At 42.1% G+C, this 22,389-nt stretch overlaps 1 protein-coding gene across 2 annotated transcripts in view; it reads right to left on the bottom strand.

Annotated features, from left to right (window-relative positions):
• Nucleotides 1-1,564: 1,564 nt before the first annotated feature.
• The window catches only part of IGF1R (insulin like growth factor 1 receptor), a gene marked incomplete at both ends in the record, with an annotated part of 142,926 nt that continues 122,101 nt past the window's right edge, over nucleotides 1,565-22,389 (bottom strand). Inside the window, 10 exons of one of the 2 annotated variants that reach the window (XM_079541053.1) lie at nucleotides 1,565-1,931; nucleotides 7,329-7,463; nucleotides 11,649-11,778; nucleotides 13,993-14,152; nucleotides 15,139-15,249; nucleotides 15,536-15,765; nucleotides 17,386-17,456; nucleotides 18,801-18,906; nucleotides 19,863-20,022; nucleotides 21,035-21,171. In XM_079541053.1, coding sequence (XP_079397179.1) covers nucleotides 1,565-1,931; nucleotides 7,329-7,463; nucleotides 11,649-11,778; nucleotides 13,993-14,152; nucleotides 15,139-15,249; nucleotides 15,536-15,765; nucleotides 17,386-17,456; nucleotides 18,801-18,906; nucleotides 19,863-20,022; nucleotides 21,035-21,171 — 1,607 coding nt within the window. The remainder of the gene's footprint in view (nucleotides 1,932-7,328; nucleotides 7,464-11,648; nucleotides 11,779-13,992; nucleotides 14,153-15,138; nucleotides 15,250-15,535; nucleotides 15,766-17,385; nucleotides 17,457-18,800; nucleotides 18,907-19,862; nucleotides 20,023-21,034; nucleotides 21,172-22,389) is intronic. The other variant, XM_079541054.1, reaches the window with a different exon arrangement.

The raw sequence follows: 22,389 nt of genomic DNA, 5'->3' as shown, positions 1-22,389 counted from the left end.
TCATGGCAAATCATATGAAAGGTATCAGTTACTGGGAAGGAAGAAGTAAGAGTTACACACTATAGTACAAAGCATAAGAAAATTTGTTGAAGTGGGAGGGAAGGGAAGGAGGGCAGACCTGAAGGTTTTCATAGATTAAATCCACAAAGATAAAGAACAAAAAAAATAGCAGCTTTTTTCTGTACAGACATATAGATGAGTATCTGAACCGTAAAAAAGTTATAAAAGTGACACAAAAGACAATGTGTATGCAAATGATCCATGGTCTAACATAGAACTGCAAGACCCTTCGAGAAGTCTTAATCATAAAGAGAAAAGGTCAACAAAGCATTATATACTTGAATCCGGTTACTGCTTTTTTTTTTTGTCTTCTCCAATTTTTGTTTTATTGGTGCTTTTTTCCCTGCAAGCCTGTGGAGGAAGGCAGGCTGCAACGATGGAGATCTCTGCCGCTTTTGTCATGGTTCTCACATCTCATTTTTGGCGTGCGGTTGACTTTTTTGTACCAAATGCACGTGTTGGTTTAGCTCACCACTGCCAGTTTTGTCCAGAATTCATCAGGATGGGCACGGGGTGGAGGGAGGGCTGTTTCTTTACTCCATCCCTGTTATCTTCTCCATCACAAGAAAAAAAAAAATTATCACATTTTATCCAGTTTTGAAAAAAAGAACCTAAACAATTTTTTTTCTTTTAATACCAGTGTATGATTGAATAGAATGTATTGGTCAGGATCTCACTTAAACAGAGCAGTTGATTACTGTGCTCCTTCCATGCCTACAAAAAAAAAAAAAAAAAAAAAAAGTTCTTTTTTTATTTTTTGGCAAAATTTGGCAGCGTTGAAAATGGTAACAACCTTGGACGAATGATGGCCCTTTTTTATTCTTTTACACGTTTCTAAAAAGTTTAAAGAGCAACATTAAAAATCCAGTCTTTCAATTTTTTTTTGTTTTTTTTTTTTTATGGATTTTTTTGTGGTTTTTTTGTTTGTTTTGTGTTGTTTTTTTTTTTCTGTTTCTTTTTTTCCTGTTTTTTTCTTTTTTTCTTTTTTCTTTTTTTTTAAATAAAGACCTACAGTGTTAGGCAGGTGCTTGCAGGGGAGCAGGAGCCACCTGGCCTGCGATATCTTTGATCTGATAAAAGTGCCGTACGGTTGAACTTGCACGCAGATATGTTTCCCATTATGAAGCAAAGACAGACAGAAAGAAAGAGATAGGGAGGGAGGAGAGGGAGAGAGAGAGAGAGAGAGAGAGAGAGAGAGAGAGAGACATCAAATCTCAAGTTTTCTGTTGCTATTAAGTGTTAACATTAGAGTTTTAAAAGGCCAACTGTGTGCCCCATGAATGGAGTCCTTTACCGAAACAAACATCTGCTTGCATATTGAAAAAAGAAAAAAACCATTAACTTGTTTACTGAAAAAAAGGGTTCTCCCAAGTGCAGCTATGGCAGTTCTGAAGATCCACTGAGGTACAGTAGGGCTTTTGAATATATTGTAGTTTTCTTTCTTTCTTCCCCCAATACACGCGTTTTCCCGTGCTCTGTTTCTGTCAGATTCTGGGTCTAAGGATCAGCAGGCCGAAGACTGGGGCAGCGGCAAGGCCCGCTCGTTCTTGCGTCCCCCGTTCATGTGTGCGTACGGCTGTCTCTCCTCAAAGCTGGCCCTAAGTACCACCACCCCCGGGCCGTTCTCGGCTTTGTGTCCTGAGTGCTTGTCAGTGGGTTGGAGGGTAGAGGAGGGATCTAAAGGAATGCTCTCCATGTTCTCAGTCTCCAGGTCAAGCTCCTCTGTGTCCGGAGGCTTGTTCTCTTCGCTGTAGAAGAAGGAGACCTCTTTGAACGCCGGATCCAGCTCGTCCTTAATGCTGCTGATGATTTCCAGGAAGGAGGGCCTCATCTTCGGGTTGTACTGCCAGCACATGCGCATCAGTTCAAACCTGGACGGGAAACACACAGCAAATCCATTTAGTGAGGTGTTTTACAAGCCCTGCCTGGAGTGCGACCGGCCGTGACTGAATCAGATCGAGCGTCTCAGAAAGTCGCTAAACAAAGATGGGAGACGAAGTGACAGGACTTTTACAGGCTGACATCCCTGGGACACACACTGACCTGCTTTCCAACCGCTGACTGACTTCTACGGCTCCGGTCTAAACCTTCTCAACCCCCTTTCCACACACGCCTGCTCATAAAGCAGTCCTGCGACACCTGACATCCAGCACTATTCTGTATTATTATTCCCATGTGGCACTTTCCTGGTTCTCCTCCAAAGCATCCTCTACTTACCCTGACACCTGATAGCACCTCTCAGACCATCTTTTCAAATAAATCAGTTCTTACTCTACCAAGAGTGTTTTGAAAAAAAAAAAAAAAAAGTAGAATAAGAAATACAAGGTAAAAAAAAAAAAAAAAAAAACCACTTTTTTTTCTTTGGAAGAAGAAAATTCTTTAAAACTGCAATATCCAAAAGGCATCTGCAAATCTCAAAAACATTCTCTAACCTTTTATTTTAAAATTACGTTTTTTCATTTACGTCTTGGGAAGCATAATGCTTTGAGGAGCCTGAGATCATCTGTTCAAGCACATCAACAAACAGACCTGTACAACGTCCCACGCTGGCAAAACAAAAACACAAAACAAATCAGTAGTATGTAAATCATTTTCTTAGCTTGCACAGGTGTTTTTCCTTTACAGATGGTCAAAAGCAAGCAAGAAATTCCATGTTATGCTTCACTCTGCACTGCCTTTGGCCCTCACAGCGGGTCACCAGGTCTCTGCATCAGCATGTGGATTTTTTTTCTTTTTCATTAAAAAAGACAAAGCCAAATAAACAAAAACACACTCTTTTTTTGGATAGCTCCCAAGTCTGCCACAGACTGAGGCCCTACTTGCTGAAGGGTCGCTGCCCTGGAGTAAGCCTTGCAACATGACTGTCACCGTGCTGGAGCCCTGCTCCACGCCTCCTGCACCAATGCACAGCCCTGGCCTGAAACACAACCAAAACAAAGCAGTCCCTCCCTCTCAGCTCTTTGCGGGGAAATGCCGTTCCCAGCCGACCAGAACCAGCAAAACCGGGGAAGGCTGCTGTGTTTGGGATGCAAACACTGCTGAGAGCACTTCAACCAAAACAAAAGTGATCTTAATTGAAGTACATTTGAATGCACAAATACTACAGCGAGAGCTTGGCTGGCACAACGCCGCGTGAACAGAAGCCAACCACCTGAGCACGGCCTTGTGACACCCAAAAGAAGCTGGCAAAACCGGCTGTGCTGTGCGAGTGCCCCGCTCCTCAACGCCGGATGGCAGCGGGCACGTAGACACAAAACACTGCTCAACCATCGCTTGTTTTCGAGTCTTTAAGAGACTTTCATAGCGAAAGTGAAGCCAAACTATAAAACTGTATTACACCCTCACCCACAGTCGAGGAGGAAAGCTTGAGACATAAATATATAAAATCCATTTCTGTTACTTCATTGCTGTTTCCTTTCCAGCTGACTGCTGAGTCCCTGAATAGCAGCCTCGGCTGGAGCCAAGAACACTGGATATTCACTGGCACTTCGCCCTGAGGCCTAAGGGCAATGCTAAGGAGATACCACAAGCAGTGGAGTAATGCATGTGACATCAGCACAAACAAGGACATGTGATGTTTCTTTTAATCCATTCCAGATTTAAAAACCCTACAGAGTTCCCATAAAAGGATATTTCTTTTCTTTTTAACTCTGTGGGCTCTAAGACCTTGTTTACATTATCTTAAAAAAAACTTTCCAGCAGACAATGGAAGACTTTGCAGGCTGCTAATACAACCCAAGTACTTCTATCGAGTGTGTTTCTGGCTGGTGGCAAGTGAGCCTGAGGAAGCTGGAGGCATTAGACTGGGGAATAACCAGCGCCACCCTAACGCATCTTTTGCTCAAAGAACACTGCAAAAATGTGGTTACTTCTTGCACTGAGACATTAAAAAAATATATATATATGGAAAATTACTATAGAAGTTGCATTCCATTTGAGTGTGCACTTGTGCTTTGCATCAGACGTGATTTGATGGAGAAAAGAGCAGCGAGCTCTCCTGCCCTGCTGCTGCTGCATGCTGGTGTCACCTCTGAGAGCAGACCCTCAAACCAAGTGAGTGCCAGGAACAAAGGAAAAATCAGTACTACGTAAACAGTCTAGCCATCTACATGTGGGGGAAGCAAGTCTTACTTCAAAAGCAGCGTGGAATTCCAGCCTACACAATTTCTAAAAGCCCCATGGGAACGCACTGTCTGAGAGCCTCAGCTGTAATCTTCTTGCAACGCAGCCATCACCTGACAAATGCTGCCTAACAATGGTAGTACATTAAAACTTTCCTTATTACACAGGAAGAGGAGAAAAACAGCAAAGCTTCTCCTGGCACCATCTTATTGAACCATCTGTCTTACTGCATGGTTCTGTCTGTAAAATCATGCAAACTATGCCAAGAGGGTGTAGCATAAACAGAGCTGAGTCTTGTTTCACCCTGTGCAAGAGTGAAAAGCCTGCAGAAATACCGTCTTCTTTGTGCTCAGCCCCTTCCCAGTGATTTACCACTTCTCTGACCCACAAGACAACTGTGCCATAAAATCCACCTTTGCACAACCATCTGATATATCCACGCTGCAGAACAGAACCCCTCCAGTTCTTCAAGTGTCCTTGGTCTCTGATCTGCTGGGAAAGCTGATGGCTCTCTGCTAGCAGGGGTTAGCAAAGCACAGCCACTAACAAGCATTACAGGCATTGCAGTCTTAGGAGAGATGGAACGGCCAAGACCGCTTGCACCACGTAGCATTCACACAGGGGGCAACAAGAGGCCCTTACAAGAACTGCTGTGCTGTGGCAGGAGTGTGCACGGCTGTGTCAACACTCACATCATCTGCAAGGTTAAAAATAGTCGGTTCGGTGTCAGTTGCAGAGAGATTCTTCTATTCTCATCCACGCTTCCCCACAGCAGAACACCTACTCCACCTGTTCTGGACATTTTTGTGTGTCAGTATATTTCTCCCTCTCTTCAGAAAGGTAAATTTGTTTTCTACATTAGATACCATCCTCCCATTATTACATTTTAGTTGTTCCCCTGTCAAAGCAATTTAAATAAAAAATACATGTGCAGTCATCTCCTACCACCACATATGCTCCTAGCTCCACTTCTGGTTTGCTGAGCATCAGAGAAGTATGCTGACTTGCCTACAACAGGCAGGCTTTGCTTTCTGGGCATCTTGAGTTAATGCTGTGAGCTAATAGTAAGTACCACAGAACGGTCAGTATCTAGCATGGAGAATACATGCTTGCAACTCTGCCACAAGCATCTTTCTGTAGGTTCAATAATAATGTCCCACACTGAGGAGTGGGTAAACAGACAGCTGGAGGGAGAGAAGCAACTCTGCCCCTAGGGCAGCTCCCTGCCTACCAGCAGTAACAGTGAGCTGTGATTGCACCAGTTGCTGAGGGCTAAACAGCACCTACACCCAACCTGGGGCCAATAGGACAGACAATGGGAAAAGCAGTGAAAGTGTGCAAAAAACCCCAGGCACTACATTACATAGAATAGGTTCTTTGGATGCCCAATACGTGGAGAAAAGGTAAAGATTACTTTCAGGGCTCCCTACTGCTATTCTCTTAGCAGCCTCGTTGAATTTCAGCAGGCTCAAGAGACTGTCCTAATATAAAAACAAAATAAGCTGAAAGGAAGCTACAGCAAGTCACAATACACTTCTAAGGCCAATGCATTCAATTTCTTTCAGCATCTGGACAAAGTTAGGATCTTTTTTTCACAGCTCTACTGACAAAATAAGAGAGACATCACTAATCTGGATAACTGGATGTGCCTTAGTTCTGCTTCTTGTTCTGATGGAGAGAAGTTAAAATGAAAGGAAGGTATTTTCATTCTGCCCCTCTGCCATGTCCACCTAGTTTTGATGGCCATTAACGGCCATCAGTTGTGAGCAGCTTCATTTAAAATCGGCACAAAAAAGGTTTTTGCTGGTTTACAGCAATGCAAGCACACGTTGGTTACCCTGCAAGCAGACCTGGTGAAAGCAGTGCCCATGAGCACAGAATTAGTCTCAAGAAATAAGGCGAGTAGACGATGGGCTGCAGCAGTGAGAGCTTCCCTTCGCCCTGCCCATACCACACACGCCCCAGGTAAATGTGGAATTTCTGATGCTGAAACTCTTGTCAAGTTTGCTCTCACTGCAGAGCTCATTTTTCCCCGCTGACTCGGGGAGCAGAGCAGCCTTACCCAGAGCCCCTCACAGCCCCGTTCCGCCCCATCCCTGCCTCCATTACACTGCGCTCACCATGTGAAACAATCTCCGGTCGATCCGCCTGCCAGAAATTCTCCACAGCATCGTGGAAAGGAAAGAATGTGAAACTGAGGAATCACATGGCACTACACCTCCCCTTGCACATACACCCACCCCCCTCAAACAACAAAAACAACACTGCCTGTCATCTGAAACCAGAGCCAGCCGGCCAGCCAAAAAAGCTCTTTTCCTAAGAATCTCAAGCAGCTGAGGCCCTTAAGTGATTGTATCCCTTCTGCGGGCCTCCAACAAATTTCAATAAGTGCAAGACGCAGTATTTCCTTCCCAAAAGCCAGTTTGGGAAGTATATCAAAGTAATAAAGTCTGAACAACTGAAACTGCTGCACACCAAAGCCAGCAAAAGTATTTCAGCAATGTAAAGCTAAAAACCGAAGCCTGCTGTGCTGCATGCTGCTCGGCCGTGAGGCTTTGTGCGGGCTTGAGGGGGACACAAAGGTTTTTCTGCGTGCCTCTTTCTGTGCTCAGAGGGCAGGAAACTGTTGGCTGAGCAGACTTGTTTACCTAAATGCAACGAGCAGCGACCGACATGGCAGATCCAAAGCTGCTTCAGACAAAGGAACGAAGGATTCATTTATCTGTACGCCAAACTGAAAACTTGCATTGCATAGAGTTTGAGCACAGTATAGCTAAGCTCTTTTTTCTCCTAATCCCCAACAGACTTCCTTGGAGCAGAAGAGACAAGATACAGGTACAACATTTTCCACTGCAGCAGATGACGCTTATGAGCTGTTATTAAATGTAAATTTAGTTAGGAACACAGAGATTGGGTGCTGCTTCCTTATTAAAGAGCCCAATGTGAGATTCTGCCCACAAGCAAAGGTGTTTGATGGTAACTCTAATTACTACAAAACAGAAAATTGACAGAGACTGTTCAAGCAGCATCTTGCATTGCAGTCACATCTTAATAGCCTCTCCTGTGGCAGACAGGGCAGGAGCAGGCACAAAGGGATCATGAAGAATAAGCTGAGCACTGAGACAGCGGTAACTGCAGACACTTACAGCATATCAGGGCAGTTGTCTGGTTTTTCCAGCAGACCTCCCTCCATCACAAAGCGGAGCACTTGCTCATTGGTCATGCCTTGGTACGGCTGCTCCGCTAATGTTGCAATCTCCCAAAGTACAACACCAAAAGACCTGGAAAACAAAAGAACTTTAGAAAGCCAAGCAATGTTTACAAGGATATTTTTCTTTGATGACGCTGAGCAGGTCGGTTTCTGGGGGAGCTTCGTTTTACAAACAAATCTCTTAATTTTCACACCGTAACTTATAGGTGAGAGCTGATCACCATTATTCAGTAGTCCAACACTGCTTGTTTATAACGGTTCTGCAAAGGTCGATCAGTAAGAAAAGCCATCACAGGCTCCTTGCACTGACCAGAAGCCTCCTAATTCAGAGGACAGCTAAGCTGGGCGCTTGTCTGAATGATCTGCACAAACCTCATTTCCCTCTCCCACAACTCTGAGTTCAGATTCAAGGCGCCCTGGAAGGTAGGAAGAACAGCAGAGAGGGAAAGATGCAGGTAAGGGAAGAAGGAAGAAGAATACTGTTCCTATCAACCTCCTGTGCAGGTTGGAGAGCTGCTGGAGAGATGGTTTTTTGAAGTACGACCAACCAGTCCCAAAGTGACAGAGACAGCAAGGGAAAAATAGCAACTCTGTGCATTAAAGAAACAAAACCCAAAGTATACATGTGACATCTTTCAGGTACTGCTGATAGCAGCTGAGATGACAGCGCCAGTGCAAGCTGCTTTTTGTCAGAAATCCTTGAGTCACACAAATTTCATTTCAAAGCTTCAATTTTTCCTTACCATTCCAGGCAGCAGAGAGCTAAACAGTAAACGCACCCACCACACCTGTATCTCAGCTGCCTCCCCATTAGAAGCAAACCAACCAATCTCCATTCCCCAGGCAGAAACTGAGCAATACTTCCCATTTGTCTCTCTGCTCTGATTTCCTCCACTTTCTAAGTAAAAAATGCATAGTAAGGATCAAGGCATTTGAAATACAGAAACAACTAACAGAAGTGATCTGTGAAAAAGGCTGAGAAGCAGCACAAATGTTCTCCAGCTCCTTGAACAAAGGCCCTACACTTTGCTGCTTCAGCAGTACAGCTAAGTCCCACTAAGAAACCCAGCTACTCCTTTAGCAACATCCTGAAATGGAGCTCCTAGCTATTCCCAGCTAACTACAAAGGACAGTAGAAGCAAAAAACAAGAAGTTGGTCTAATAAGACAAACTGATTACTGGTGAATAAAGAGAAACACAATTATGTAACTGGATAGTTTAGATGTAAATATCGACACTTTCTAAAAATACCCCAATTTAAAATTAGTTTATTGAGCAGACAGATCAAATTGTCTGCCCTGCATTAAACAGTCCTCTACTTTTAGAGCTGCTGCGCAATGAACAAATCTAGCTGCTGTCTTGTCTTCTGCAGCTAAAATGCTGAGTCAAGTTTAGAGACAGAAGCGCAGCTCCAACAGGACGCTGCTGTGCAACCAGGGGTCCAGCACTATTAGCTGGTTATGGAACAGAGGTTTTTACCTTTCTGTTATACACTGGATCTGAAGTGGCTTGTAACTGAAGCCAGAAGCCACAGACAGACCTGCAGCTGTTAGCCTTTCAGGGGAGGGAGGAACAGAGGGTCAGATCAGCACCTTGGTGGCTTTGAAGCTGCTCTGATCGCTGCAGGAATAAGGAGAGCAAGTTCTGCACACCTCCTAGCCACATTACACTTACACTGCTCCTTCAAGGCAACCACTATCTCAGGAAGAATGCAAGATGCTGAAGACCTATTTACAAAAGCACACCCTCATCCTGAACAGTATTACACTGATTTTAAAACGTTCTCCTACACAACAAGTGTTCTTTCCAACCACAACAACAACACTCTTGTCTAATTACCTCATTCTTCAGCCTGGAAAGCAACAAAAGAATGAATTGCCAAAATAAAGCTCCATCCTTAAAAACCTCCAGACACTTGTGCAGTTTGCCATTTCACCTTACAGCTTATAAATCTTGCACTCTGACCACTTGCAGTTTTGTCTTTTTGACATTTTGGCTCCTAAAACTGATCTCTAAGAACACGGAACCAGATGTCACAGTTTCCTACCAAAGAGGCAGAAAAGAACTATCTACTTTTTTTTCTTTTTTTTTTTTTTAATATATTGTTTGAAAAAAAAAACATGAATGGCCCCTCAAAAAGTCTTCATAAGCTCAGCAAGTTTTCATAAAGCCACTTCAACACAGGGACTCAGGTGATTATTCATGGGGATGAAGAGGCCTTCAAGGTACACAACTAAAAGTTACTGAGAAGCAAACTAGAAGGAAACACTGGAAATTTTTGATCTGAATTAAAAATTAAGACCATCTCTATCCATGGATATGTGGCAAATGCAAGCATTACACATTCTAAACCTCGTGTGGAACCAGCCGCTTTGTTCCTCAAGGTAGCATCCCCACACGAGCTGAATTTTAGGAAAAAAAACACTTCACCAGTCACAAACCACGCCAAGAGGAAACCAAAGTGCTGACGAGATCTGTAGAGCTGCAGTCCAGCAGTTGATGTTTTCCTCCTTCTATGCTTACAACTACGGATCTGTCAGATCTGACTTTTCTCCCCTACGTTTTCCAGCACTCCTGTCAGTGAGCTGCTTTCCTTTATGGGACATCTGCAGTAGTCTGGCTACAATACATTCCATGTCCCACTACTAAAATGCAATACAGTTTGATCAGTCTTGCTTTGGACAACGAACACTCTTTTGTTAACTCTAAGAGAACAACATACACTTCCTGCAACAACTGAAGCACAAATTCAGTACTGACGCTTGACTTTGCATCTCATCTGTTATTTTTGTGTGTTCTGGAATCCAAGTCCACTTTAAACAGAAACACTACCTAGGAGTTGCAGGTGAATAGGAAAATTTGCATGAACAACAGCAATACATCAACAAAGCTGAACAGCTGATCTGCTACAGACATGAAACAAAGGCTGAAGATGAGGGTTGGACTTGGAAGTTCCTGTTTGGTGGTTAGAAGAGGCAGATCTGCCAGCTCTTCACTCTAAGCTAAATTCACTTGTAAATCTGGGGATTTTTCTAGTGATGTATTTCAGATCTGTCTGCTTTGTGAAGCCATTACAAGTCCCAGAATTGTTTTACTACAGAGGGACTGCCAGAAGCGTGGTTCTGTTAGGTGAATGGCTGATGAGGGCTTCCCCTCCAACTCAAAGTGGATATTTTCATTGAATTCAAACTTTGAGGTTACTGGATACATAAGTTATTAGCCATATGGAGAAGGGAAAAAAAAAAAAAAAAGCACAATAACTGAAGTGACATTCTGATACTGTGCTTTTCCACTTGTTTTTTGAAGTTGATGCCGTGGATCGCAGCCCACTGACTCCAAAATCCTCAAGCTGTTTAAAGAAAACGCAGTTTACTACTAAAATACCATTTCAACTGACTTTTAGGCACTTGGAGGCATTCAGCTGCCAATTCTGTAACAAATCAGCAGTAAAAACATCTTGTTAAGGAGGCAGAGAAACCATAAAAGTCTGAGTAGAGGCAGAGGTTTTGCCAGTACACATTCATCTTTTGCCAAGGCCTCTCTGTCTTTCTGCAAAAGCAGAAAGAAGCAGTGGGGGGGTGGGGGTGAGAGGGAGAGAGGAATGTTCCAGAGTATTATTTCTACTAAGAAGTTTATTTTGAAATTTCCTGAATGCCTCTATTAATAACTTCATAGATACAGCAACTAAGCAATGTGCTTTTAAAGAAAAACCTATTTCCGCATCTTGCGGTATATAAAACAAGCAAACAAAGCCCCAAATGGAGGAGAATGCACACGAGGGAGAGCTCCAAAGAAAAAAATTGGTAGTGTACACAAACCGTCTGCAGGAAAGTGGAGCTATTTACACAGAAGGTTTTGATAGAAAAGCAGGTCAGCACCATGAACCTTTCCATATTCTTGGCAACTTAGAATGCTTTTCTTGAAGGAGGGCAATTTGAAAAATGACAACTTGCTCTTCCAGGTGAAGGTAATGTTCTTCACTGCACAAGTGATTTTACAACTCACAGCAGGAATTAAGCTGCACCTCCAGCTTTGGAAACCCATTTAAGGCTCTGCCTCTGAGGGCTGAATAACCTCATGAGCCCTTGATTTTTGCAACAGAAACAACAGAAAGTAAACAGCTTTGCAGTGGATAACCAGAGCTACATCTGAGGAGCCAGAAGAAGCAGGATACTTAATTAAATCTTGGAAAACAAGAGCAGAGACCAGAAAGAAGAGGGCTAAAACTGCTTTGTCAAAACCCCTTTTTTGTTACCAGACATCGGAGTGCGTCGTGAAGACTCCATCCTTCAGTGATTCCGGGGACATCCAGCGGACAGGCAGCAAACCTTTCCCTCCTTTCCGGTAATAATCTGTCTCGTAGATATCTCTTGTCATACCAAAATCTAGAAGGCACGAGTTTTGTTAGTCTGCATGATGAAACAACAAACATTTCAGCTTACTACAAGCCACTGTCATCAGCAGACGACCACAGTTTGGTACAAGAATCTTCCACCTGTCAGCAGAGCCTCTACCTGCCTGCCTAGGGCTGGCTGCCTTTTCTCCCAGCAAAACCAGCAGGCATTTTTACCACGGACATCAGCGGTCAGAGCTGGATCCAGATCAGCTCTGAATGATTTAAATAGATTATTAAGGAAAGTTCCACTGTTTATGTCCGAGCCTTGCAGTAAGTTATATCTTCTGACGTTCACATCCTTCACTAATCTGCCCAATAGTTCAGTGTTTTTCTTTTTAAAGAATGCAAACAACTCTCTTATTACTTATCCTGTTTAAAGAATGCAAATATTTATTACTTATCCTATTGCCTTTAAAGAATCTCACATTTTGAGGGAAGTGCTTCTCTCACTTTTTCCTTTCTCCAAAGCAAGTTTTCAGTTCCTACATAATATTCTACCTCAAATTCCACAGAGGATTAAGCTATTCACCTATGACTAATGCAGACCACTGTTAAAGCCACACTCCCAGTTACACGTGTCATGCCCTTAGCTGGAAATACGTAAGCACTTGCAAGGCTTGGCCTAACACCATCTGACTGGCACTCACTCCTTCCAGTTTTTTCCATGCCATCAGCTTGATGCACACAGCCTGGCTGGGCCATCTACAAGCCTACTCACGTAAGCAACTTCACTTCTAAATATTAACAAACATTTAGTAAATCACGTGTGATTGAACTGCTTACTAAATTAAATGCTATCTGCTGAAACAGAAGGGCTCGGACAAAATTCAGTTTATCATTTTTTGTCTTGGAAATGTGGAGTGAAGAGAGAAGTTCTCCAGCTTAATCGGTTCTCACAGTCATTATTACAAGTCCATGGCTTGAATGAGAGACCACTGATCTTTCTCATTCCTTACCTGCTAGAGCTGCTGATACCCCAGTGATCCTGACTAACAGCCCCATCCGTGCAGCCATTCCATCACTCCCACACACCAGGCTTATCTTACCCCCCGTAGGAAGGAAAATTCTTTTAAGACACAATGCAATGAGCTTAGGACAGCACAACACCAAGCTTCTCCTTTGAGATCTAAGCAGTCTGATCTGGCGTGTTCCAGCCAAGATGTTCCCAGACTGTGTCCATACAAAGGGATTTTTAATACAGGCACATGAACAAGAGCAGTGCAGCATATTTCATGAAATGCTTTTTGGGTAACCATGCACCATGTTAAAGGGAGGACAACACACCACCTTCAAATCACAGAACTGTAAAACATGCTGGGGTAGGAACACTGAAATGGAAAGGATTTAAGGCTGACTTCCTCAAACCTGCAGAAAATGTACATAATTCCCCAAAGATCTCATTTCCTAATTAACTGACTCAAAATGAAATCATATTTTCTTTCTCCCAAATGACAGGATTACTTACACAAATTATCAAAACAGCTGAGTTAAGCTCAAAGAAAAAGAATTAGTTTCCTAGAGCAGAAGGCTGTTACCATACATGCTATTTTAATATGCACAACTTAAAAACAGCCAAAAGCTCAAAAATCACTCTCTGGAGGGAAGTCTGAAAAAACTCATCTGACACTGTTTTGGAGGAATGGTGAAGGGGGAAAATAAGTGGTGTTCTAACAGCAGAGCAGAGGAAAAGCCATTCTGTTGTCTGGAAAGCAGCACTCCAGTTCACACTGGAAAGCATCCAGCTGAAATCAAGCCTTACATTCCACGTCTAACTCAGATATGCTTTAAAATAATCCTAAAATTGTTTTTCTTGAATCAATAAACAGGAGATAGAATTATTTCTGCGCGTTAACAGAAGAGCAAATGACACACAGTGGTAACTGTGCCATACACCCAGATGTCTGCAGCATCTGCACCTCAAATCGCTGCCTCACCCGCTCCTTTTAAGCCCACATGCTATGCTACTTCCTCAATGGAACAACAGCAAGGAGAGGTATTCCAAGAGTTTCAAATCAACGCTGACTGCTCACACATCTTAAATCACAGCTAGCCTTCATATGAAACATAATTCATTCTGCAGAAACTAGAACCAAACTCAACAAGATTTTAAAAACAGATTTAAAAAAAAAAACTAAAGCACCCTCTAAGATGTTGATTTTTCAGGATGATGCTTTTCATTCCTGTAAACATCAAAAAAACACACCTCCGATTTTCACTGTGAAATCTTCTGCCACCATGCAGTTCCTCGCCGCAAGATCTCTGTGAACAAATTTGTTGGCGTTGAGGTAAGCCATCCCATCAGCAATCTCTCCTGCCATTTGAATCATCTTCTTCAGAGTTGGAGGTGCTTGGCCAGGATTACTCTGAGCAGGATTAAGAAGACAAAGCATGTAAGGGGAAAAGAAAAAAAGAAAAAAACCTATTTCCATACCAAACTGCAACATACTTTCTTAAATGATGAGCACTGTAGCACCTGCTTAGAGGGAAAACTGGGCATAACAAACTGGTTTACAGACAGAACACCCAAACAGCTCTTTTTTAGTAGGCCATTGGCCATGCTATTATAGGGAATACAAACAAGAAAGACTTTTTAGTATAGCAGTGTTGTTTCTTACACCTGAAGAGCTTATATAGTTTATTCAGCCGGGACATTTTCTGCATCCAATTGCTTCAGCTATTTGATATGTTCAGTGTTCTCCATTTATACCACATGTACTCTCTGTTGCACATAACCATATACTCATATTCTGTTCCTTTAAATTACTCGTGCCAGAAATTCTAGATTATTCCACCAATGGCAAAAGAAAACTGCTGGGTTCATTCTCTACAATGTCTACTATGTTTTCAATGTTCAGTATCATTTTTCAGACCCTACATCATAAAGGGCAATTTTAGCTGTTAGACAGATGGCCTACATGTTGAAGTATGTTCGTGTATTAGCAAGCACACTGATTTTTTAAATAGGCCTTATTTGTAATTATTTTCCAGCAGAGGCAACAGGCAGGATATAGAACACAAAACAATTATCCTAACATGTATACTTCAACAAGCCAATCTTTTCAACGTCTTGACAAGAATTAGGTTAGACAAGAGATCTAATTCAAACGTGGAAAATCAGACTCAGTACCACAAGACAGAGCCTATTCCATACAGCACACGGGGCTATTTGCAGTAATTACCACATAAAAAAGAAGTGTTGCAGATCACACAGCAGCATGTTTTGTGCTTACAGCTTAAAGACAAGGGCAAGAAAGGCTAACTGCCTGCTCCCTCTGACATGATGCCTTTTTGCTCAAGAGGATTTTGAGCAAAGAAATAAATAAACAAAATCCAACAAGTCGTGACTCACCTCTGTGTCTGGCCTCAATGATCTCAGATAACTTTTGAGGTCCCCACGTGTCATCAGCTCCATGATAACTAGGGTAGGCTGGCCCTGAGAAACAACACCTAGCAGGCGAACCTGGAAGAGGAAAAACAAACGCTCAGCTCCAGATCCCACCAACTGAACTGCAGTAAGCATTTATTCATGTGATACGTAGCCCCAGACACCCACGAACCAGTGGGAAACGTCCGGAGGCAGATTTATTTTCTCTCTGACTCCTGCTGAACAGCAATATTCTAACGCTGCCGAGTTGAAGCTAAAATCCAAGCACCTCTTCACCCAGTGAGGACATGCCCCAAACACCCTCCCACCCTCAAAGCACCACGGCCGTATCAGCCCGCCTGGTTACACGTTCATGACTTACCACATGGTGACAATTGAACTCCTTCATCACCGAGGCCTCATTTAAGAACTCTATCCTCTCACGCATGCTTGCAGACTCATTGACTGTTTTGATGGCCACCCGGGTCTCTGGCTCATCCTTCACCACTCCCTTGGCTATTCCCTCATACACCATCCCAAAAGAGCCTTGCCCAAGCTCCCGGCACATGGTGATCTTCTCGCGGGGCACCTCCCATTCGTCTGGAACGTAGACTAAGCAGAGAGAGAACATGCCATCACGTTCTGTTTTCCTAAACACCGGGGTCACTTTATGATATCAGTTGTCTGAACAATTTTACCGTAAGCAATGCTGGGCGTAATGCTGAGCCCCTGAACGATGTGTGCAAATACTCCATGGTCTTTCCCATACAGAGACAGGCAGATACTTCGCATACAAATACATCTTAAAAGGAATGTGTAGATGGATGCAAAGGGACTGGCAGAATGGGATAAAAATAAGGAACACAATGCACACAACCAGGGTCATTCAGCTCCTGCTGCTGCTCAGGAGCAGCCAGCACAGGACCTGCCAAGGAGTTTGTCTACAGCACAAGCAGCAAACCCCTCTGCAACAAGTGAAGTACAGGAGAATAAGACAGACATACAAAAACCTATGTGTTATTTTGTTGTTTTGCTTTCTGTTCATTTGTTTCCTGTATGATTTTGAGGAATTTCATCGCGTTTTGCATCAGGTGAAATAAATTCAAGGTCCAGAATTATGCATACAAACAAGAAATTGAAACTAAACAATCCTAATGAACAATAAACCTTCATCTTCAACTGATCCTGAGATCAGTTTTAATTCTTGCTTTTTATTTGACACTGGACACCTTCACCATTGTCCTGATGGAAGTTTTCTGCAGTCTTCCAAACCATCGGTGCGGTTACATTTTCTCAGGTGTGCTGCCAGTCATACAAGCCCAGCACCCAGTCCTCTGGGTAACAAAGTTCTGAGCTAGCACCCAGCAGCACCCCCACACCTTCAGAAGATGCTTCTGACACTGTAAGAATCTCATATTACACCATTCCCCTCAAGCTTTCAATGGGCACATTAGATGCTTTTGTTTCTTCACCGGAATAAAGGAAAGAGGTATTTTTTGCTACCAGTGGCAAACAACCTCATTTGGAGGCAACCAGAACCACTTTAAGCAAAACTTTCCAATTTAGTAGCTAAGCAAGAAGAAAGCCCATTAGCTGCCATTTCCAGCACCTTCTTCCATTTTTATTCTTACATTCAAAGAAACATTACCCACGTTACATATTCCACAGAATGTTGTCGTTTGCATCAAGTACAAACCTGCTTGGTCAACGTGAAACTAGTTTGAAAAAGCTTTTTAGTCAAAGAGTAACTGACTTCTATACTCTAGATATTAAAGAGAAAAGAAAATGGAGATTACATTACAACGGCTGTGCTCATTTTAACACAGAATTGCCACACGTTATGACTGGCAAGCGGCAAGCCAAGCAAGTGGTGAGCTTGTTCTAATAGGTCAGAACAGGGCTCAAAAGGACGAACAGTGAAGACACGGAATTCATGAATTCTTCCTTCATTCAAGAAACAAAATTACTGCCTAAGTAGACAATGCTCTGAAAGGGAAACCCACCCAAGTTAATCTCAGCTTAATAAACTCCAGGAAAAACTTCAGAAACTCCCCAGTTTCAGTAGGCAGACAACATTCACGTACAACTGCCTATGAATTAACCATGGGTGTGCAGATACAATGAAGAGAAAGAAGTTTTACCACATCCCTTTGCAAGGGTTTTGTACCTTCTCAAGTCAGACACAAACAGAGCATACAGAAGTGAGCACACAGAGGCTCAGGCCACACTTACCATCCGAAGCACTGAAGTACTCAGGGTTCACAGATGCATAAAGTACTCCGTTGCCCAATCTGTCACTGTTCCTGTTGAAATATTTTTTTTCTTTTTTAATCTTTAAACTCAAGTAATTGCAGACTGCCTATTCTACAGCTTTTCCACTGTTTGCACAATCATGAAGTATTTACTGTACGTGGAGAGCTTTTCAGAGAAAGAAGACAAATCACATTCTTATTCTACTTCCCATAATCAATAGGAAAACAGCTCAGAACATTTTTCCCAGGAAACCTGCAGTCTTTTCTGGTGCTGATGTGGTACAGAGAAGTGTAAACACACAGTACTTTCAGCTGCTGGGCAAACTTCCTTTAAGAAAGGCAGCTGTGCACTGATACACCCAGGAGACTTGTGGCTTTAACATCACCTGCTTTTTACTGTGAGACATAAGTGATCAAGCAAAGAACAAGGCTTTTTTTAGTTGGGTTTCTTCTATTCAAATACTTTATAAATTGTTTCTATTATTTTATTTTACTGGTGTGATTTTCAGAATAAGACATTTAGTGAGAGTTGTATGAGTTCTTGCAGGGGGCAAGTGGTACAAATAAAATTATTAATCAGACTGCAGAAAACCAAGGAAAACATTTTTGTGTGTGCTAGAACAACAATTCAAAGAAGGATGAGGTATCAGTTACTTCACTCCAGAGAGGACATGGGAAGGCCAAGCAGGTGCCTCACATCACTTGAGGCAAAACCCTTTCTGTAGTGCAAAACCTTTTCTGTGGTGCTTGGGAACTGAGATTACAGTGTGCACATAAAGGGATGAGAGCTGGAGATAATGAGATACTCAATGAGCATAATTTAAAAGTAGGTATAACAAGAAAGCTCCACACTTAAAAAGTTGCAAGGGAGAACATTTGCACTGACTTCTGCTAAGTTCTCTTATGTATTTCAATTAAATAAATAATTAAAAAAAAAAAAAAACTAGTTATTTAAGTACAACACTAAGGAAAACAAATCAATTGAATGTTCTGTCCAGCATACAAACATTATTATGTGTATAGACTTCAGAATTTGCAAGAAATCAGATTAACCTGACTTGAACTAAGTTTATAGAGCAACCTGCATTTCAAAGCATCTGATTATAAAGGTTCAACACATCTGCCATCACTGAGTATCTTCCTGACAACCCCTCCTCTTCCCCTTCAAACATGATACTGTAATAAAAAGCCCTTTTGCATCCCAAGCAGCAGGCAGATACTGGCAGTAACTCTACACCACCTCCTTCTACACACCAACAAGGCTGAATCCACTTGAGCTTCTCAAGTACTCTAAAAGCTATTTCACTTTTTATTTTCTAACTTGCTCCACAGACACAGATTTGAAAATAAGCATTCCCCTCCTGCAGTTTAGCTTTAACCACAAATATAACTCACCTCTTCTTGTTAAAGACATACAGCATTATCAGCAAACCCCCAATGATGAGCAGGAAAGCAATGGGGAGCACAATTATCAAATGGAGGAAATTGTCATAGTTTGCTGCTGCAACCAACAAGAAAACAATTGTATTAAGGTTTCTATAAAATCTCCATTAACAAAGAAACATTCAAAACCCACTCAAGTATATTTCCATACACGGGAGAAATCAAAGTACTCATTTTCTTGTCTGATGTGGAAAAATGTACTCAGAAACACTCCCTGACTGCAGATGAGTGGAACAAGAGAACAGAGATTGAAAAGCATTAACTTTGTACAGAACAGCGTCTGTCTGGAGTTTGGTTTCACATGTTATGCTTGAAGACTTACATTCCTCAGTGAACAATACGCGGTTGTTCACTTGTATATTAACCTTTCTTTTCCACCACCTTTTGTTCACCTTGCAATTGCTCGTACTTCAGAAGATATTCACGTTGGTTTGGAGTTTAATTTTCTGCGGATACAACTGCTTGGAGAAGGTCTCCGTGTACCCTGTGCAGAGCTATTCTTCCAAAACCTAAATTGCTACCATTCTCAGGAGCAGTATCCCGTTTCATTAGTACCATCTTTATCACAACGTGCCTAAGATCAATTCTAAAGTATAAAAAATCATACTGATATTTAAATAAAATCTGCCAGGTCAAATCTTAACAGATCACTGGTTCTTAAATCACTTTGCAATTCAAAGTAGGTGTGCAGATTATCACAGTTTCTGCACAATTTAACTCCAGCATTTAACTCCTAACATTACACAGGGCTGTGAGGTGGGCATCAGAGAGAGCCACAGTAGCAAACTCTATGCACCCATCACCTGGCTGCACCTCATATATGTGCAATGCATGCAACAAAAGGACCACACCTCCAATACACCTGTTGCTTATAAACAACTGTCAGAAAGTAGAACAAAGAGGAATTTCCAAAACACATCAACAGGTAAGAGTATTCAGTTATGTAAGTAAACCTTAGGAATTTTCAAAAAGTCAAGTCCCCAGATGGACACAGCCAAGCAATACTGGTCTTACATTTGGGTTGTACATAGAAAGAGACTGGCTCAGTCCAAGATCCATTTCCAGCCAATGATGTGGCCTGAACTCTAGCAGAATAGTTTCCGGGGTTCAGATGAGTCAGCTTTGCCCCTCCAAGCTTCTTGTATTCCTGTCTCGAAACACATTCTCGTTTCTCCTGAAAGGAAAAAGCAATTTGCAGTTCATGTTAAACTCTTCATACTCTTCACTCTGGAGAAGAGGGTAGGGCTGCAACATAAGCTCATCTGTACAACTAAATACCCCGCCTGATTAGCCTTCATTCCAACAGCTTAAAGAGATGTGGAATCCAAAACCTGACAAAATAAGACAAGGGAATGAGACACTGCTTGCTGCTGAGTGTTTGAAATCACCATCTCCATCACCGGTCTGTAGCAGCACTCAGAAAGAAGAAAGTTAAAAAAGATTCCATTTGTGTCTCAGTTGGGACTAAGTTAAACACTGTTCAATTATTATGGACTCGGTAATCCAGAGATCTCTGAAAGAAAGCAGCTACCATAAACACCACATAAAAATTACTTTTCTTAAGAATACAGAAAACAGGTCTATTCTGAATATTACATTTTTGGTGAAAGTCACAAAGATAATTTTTGCAGAGCTACCAGATCTCCAAGCTTTTTATTACAGCCTGCAAATGATTAAAACCAAACCATTAAACTATTAATTTTTACAGACTGAATGTATCTAAACATTGTATCCCCCCCACCCTTACTCAGTTTTGAGGTATATTTGGTATTTTAAAGCATAATAAAAGTCATAACTTGGAAGCCCTTTCAGATTCTCATTCCCAAACTGCAGGTAACCCCCGTGGGCAAGAAGACTAATAGGGAACTCCAAAGATTAATGTGGATGGCAGACTGGCTGCTAAGTCACTGTCTGTGGCATCAAGTGCTGTGTGAGCCTTAGCAAACTCAAGTGTGACAATGTTAGCTTTTAGTTACACAGGCTCTTCACGTAGCACTATGTCTTTTGCACCATAAAAGTCAAAGCAGGGAAAATATTCTGCAGTTGTACTTAAGCCTAGATTTTCTGAGGCTGACAAAAACAGGCTGAAAAATGCTACGTTGGTTAGACAGTCTGATGTGACAAGATAAAAGTATAAACTAGAGTAACAAGCAGTAAATATTCACAGAGAAGTGTCAGATCCTCACCTCTCCATGCTGCCCATACTTGATTTCATACATTAGTATCAGCCCATTTGGATTTGTAGGCTCTAACCACTTCAGGTAGACGGTATTTTCTTCTTTTGCTTCCCATGCTACTGTTCCTGGAATGTTATCTGCTCCCTCTGTAAAATATTTACAATGAATGTGAGAAGAATACCTACTGCTAAAACAGGAACTTAGGCAACAGTTGATGGTGGGGGACAAAAATAGAAGTTCATACTATTCTTTAGGTCACAAAGAGTTGAAGGAAGTACTATCTGAAGATCCAGAGAATGAAATGCATTGGCCAGGGTCTGGCTGGATAGATTAGTATTGCATGAACTGCTGACTGTCAGAAGTGAGGGTGTACATATAGCTTCATCAGATGTCAGTGCTTTTTTACTAAGTGTGCTATATTTGCATGACACGGAGCTGCTTATCAGCGTTTGGTTCTTCATTCCAAGCCTTTCACCATATCAAAGCCATGCAGACACAGCTAGTCCCACCAAATGGCTGCAAACAACAACTGCTAGAAAGACAGCAGAATCTGCCCCACTGCCCTCCCTTCTCTGTAGGTAATCTCAGGAAACTACTCAGTCTAAAATAGGGTCTCATCAGCAATTCAGCAGTCATGTTTATCTCCAGTCATTTTCATTCTTGGTCATTTTATGATGTTTATTCAAATTCTAACAGAAGTATGAAGACAGTTTCAGTCTTATAAGGTACAGAATAAAGTAAAATAATTTAGCTCTTAATTTTCAAAACCATACACTAAATATCTGGGAATACTTATGTCCCTTTTCCGGATCTTACATATTTCCTTACTTCCTTGAAATAAGTAATACTTTCACTGACACAGATGAACCCAAATTATGAGGGAAACAAAGCAAAATTACTACCACTGCATCAAATATTCCCAGACATCTGCTGGAGTCAGAAGCTCTTTGCTGGATGCATGTGAGCTTACACTAAAATCATCTCTATTCTTCTCAGAAGTACAATCTGGATAATTCCCAGACATGAGTAGAGCATTCAGTGTTTCTTATTTGAAGTATTCTAGATGCCCATGACTGGGCACAAAGCATCTCAGTGCTCCTCCTGTTTCCAGGCTGGACAAATGCTTGGTCATTCTGTGACAGAGAAACATTTGGCACGCATTTCCACCAGCAGCACTAACATCTGTAAACAGTTCAGCATGAACACAGCAAAACTGAACACCAGCAGAGAAACATTCCCTTGTCTCTATTCAGCATGCAGGGAACTGAAGAATAAAACCTTTTAATCCATCATGTCTGCGGCTCTCATCTACAAAGCTGGGAAACCATTTCTCTCACAATCATCTAGGTACTGGAGGCAGGGCT

This window comes from Tetrao urogallus, assembly GCF_951394365.1.
Source record: "Tetrao urogallus genome assembly, chromosome: 11".
Classification (NCBI taxonomy): domain Eukaryota; kingdom Metazoa; phylum Chordata; class Aves; order Galliformes; family Phasianidae; genus Tetrao; species Tetrao urogallus.
This window is presented reverse-complemented; position numbering and strand designations above follow the sequence as displayed.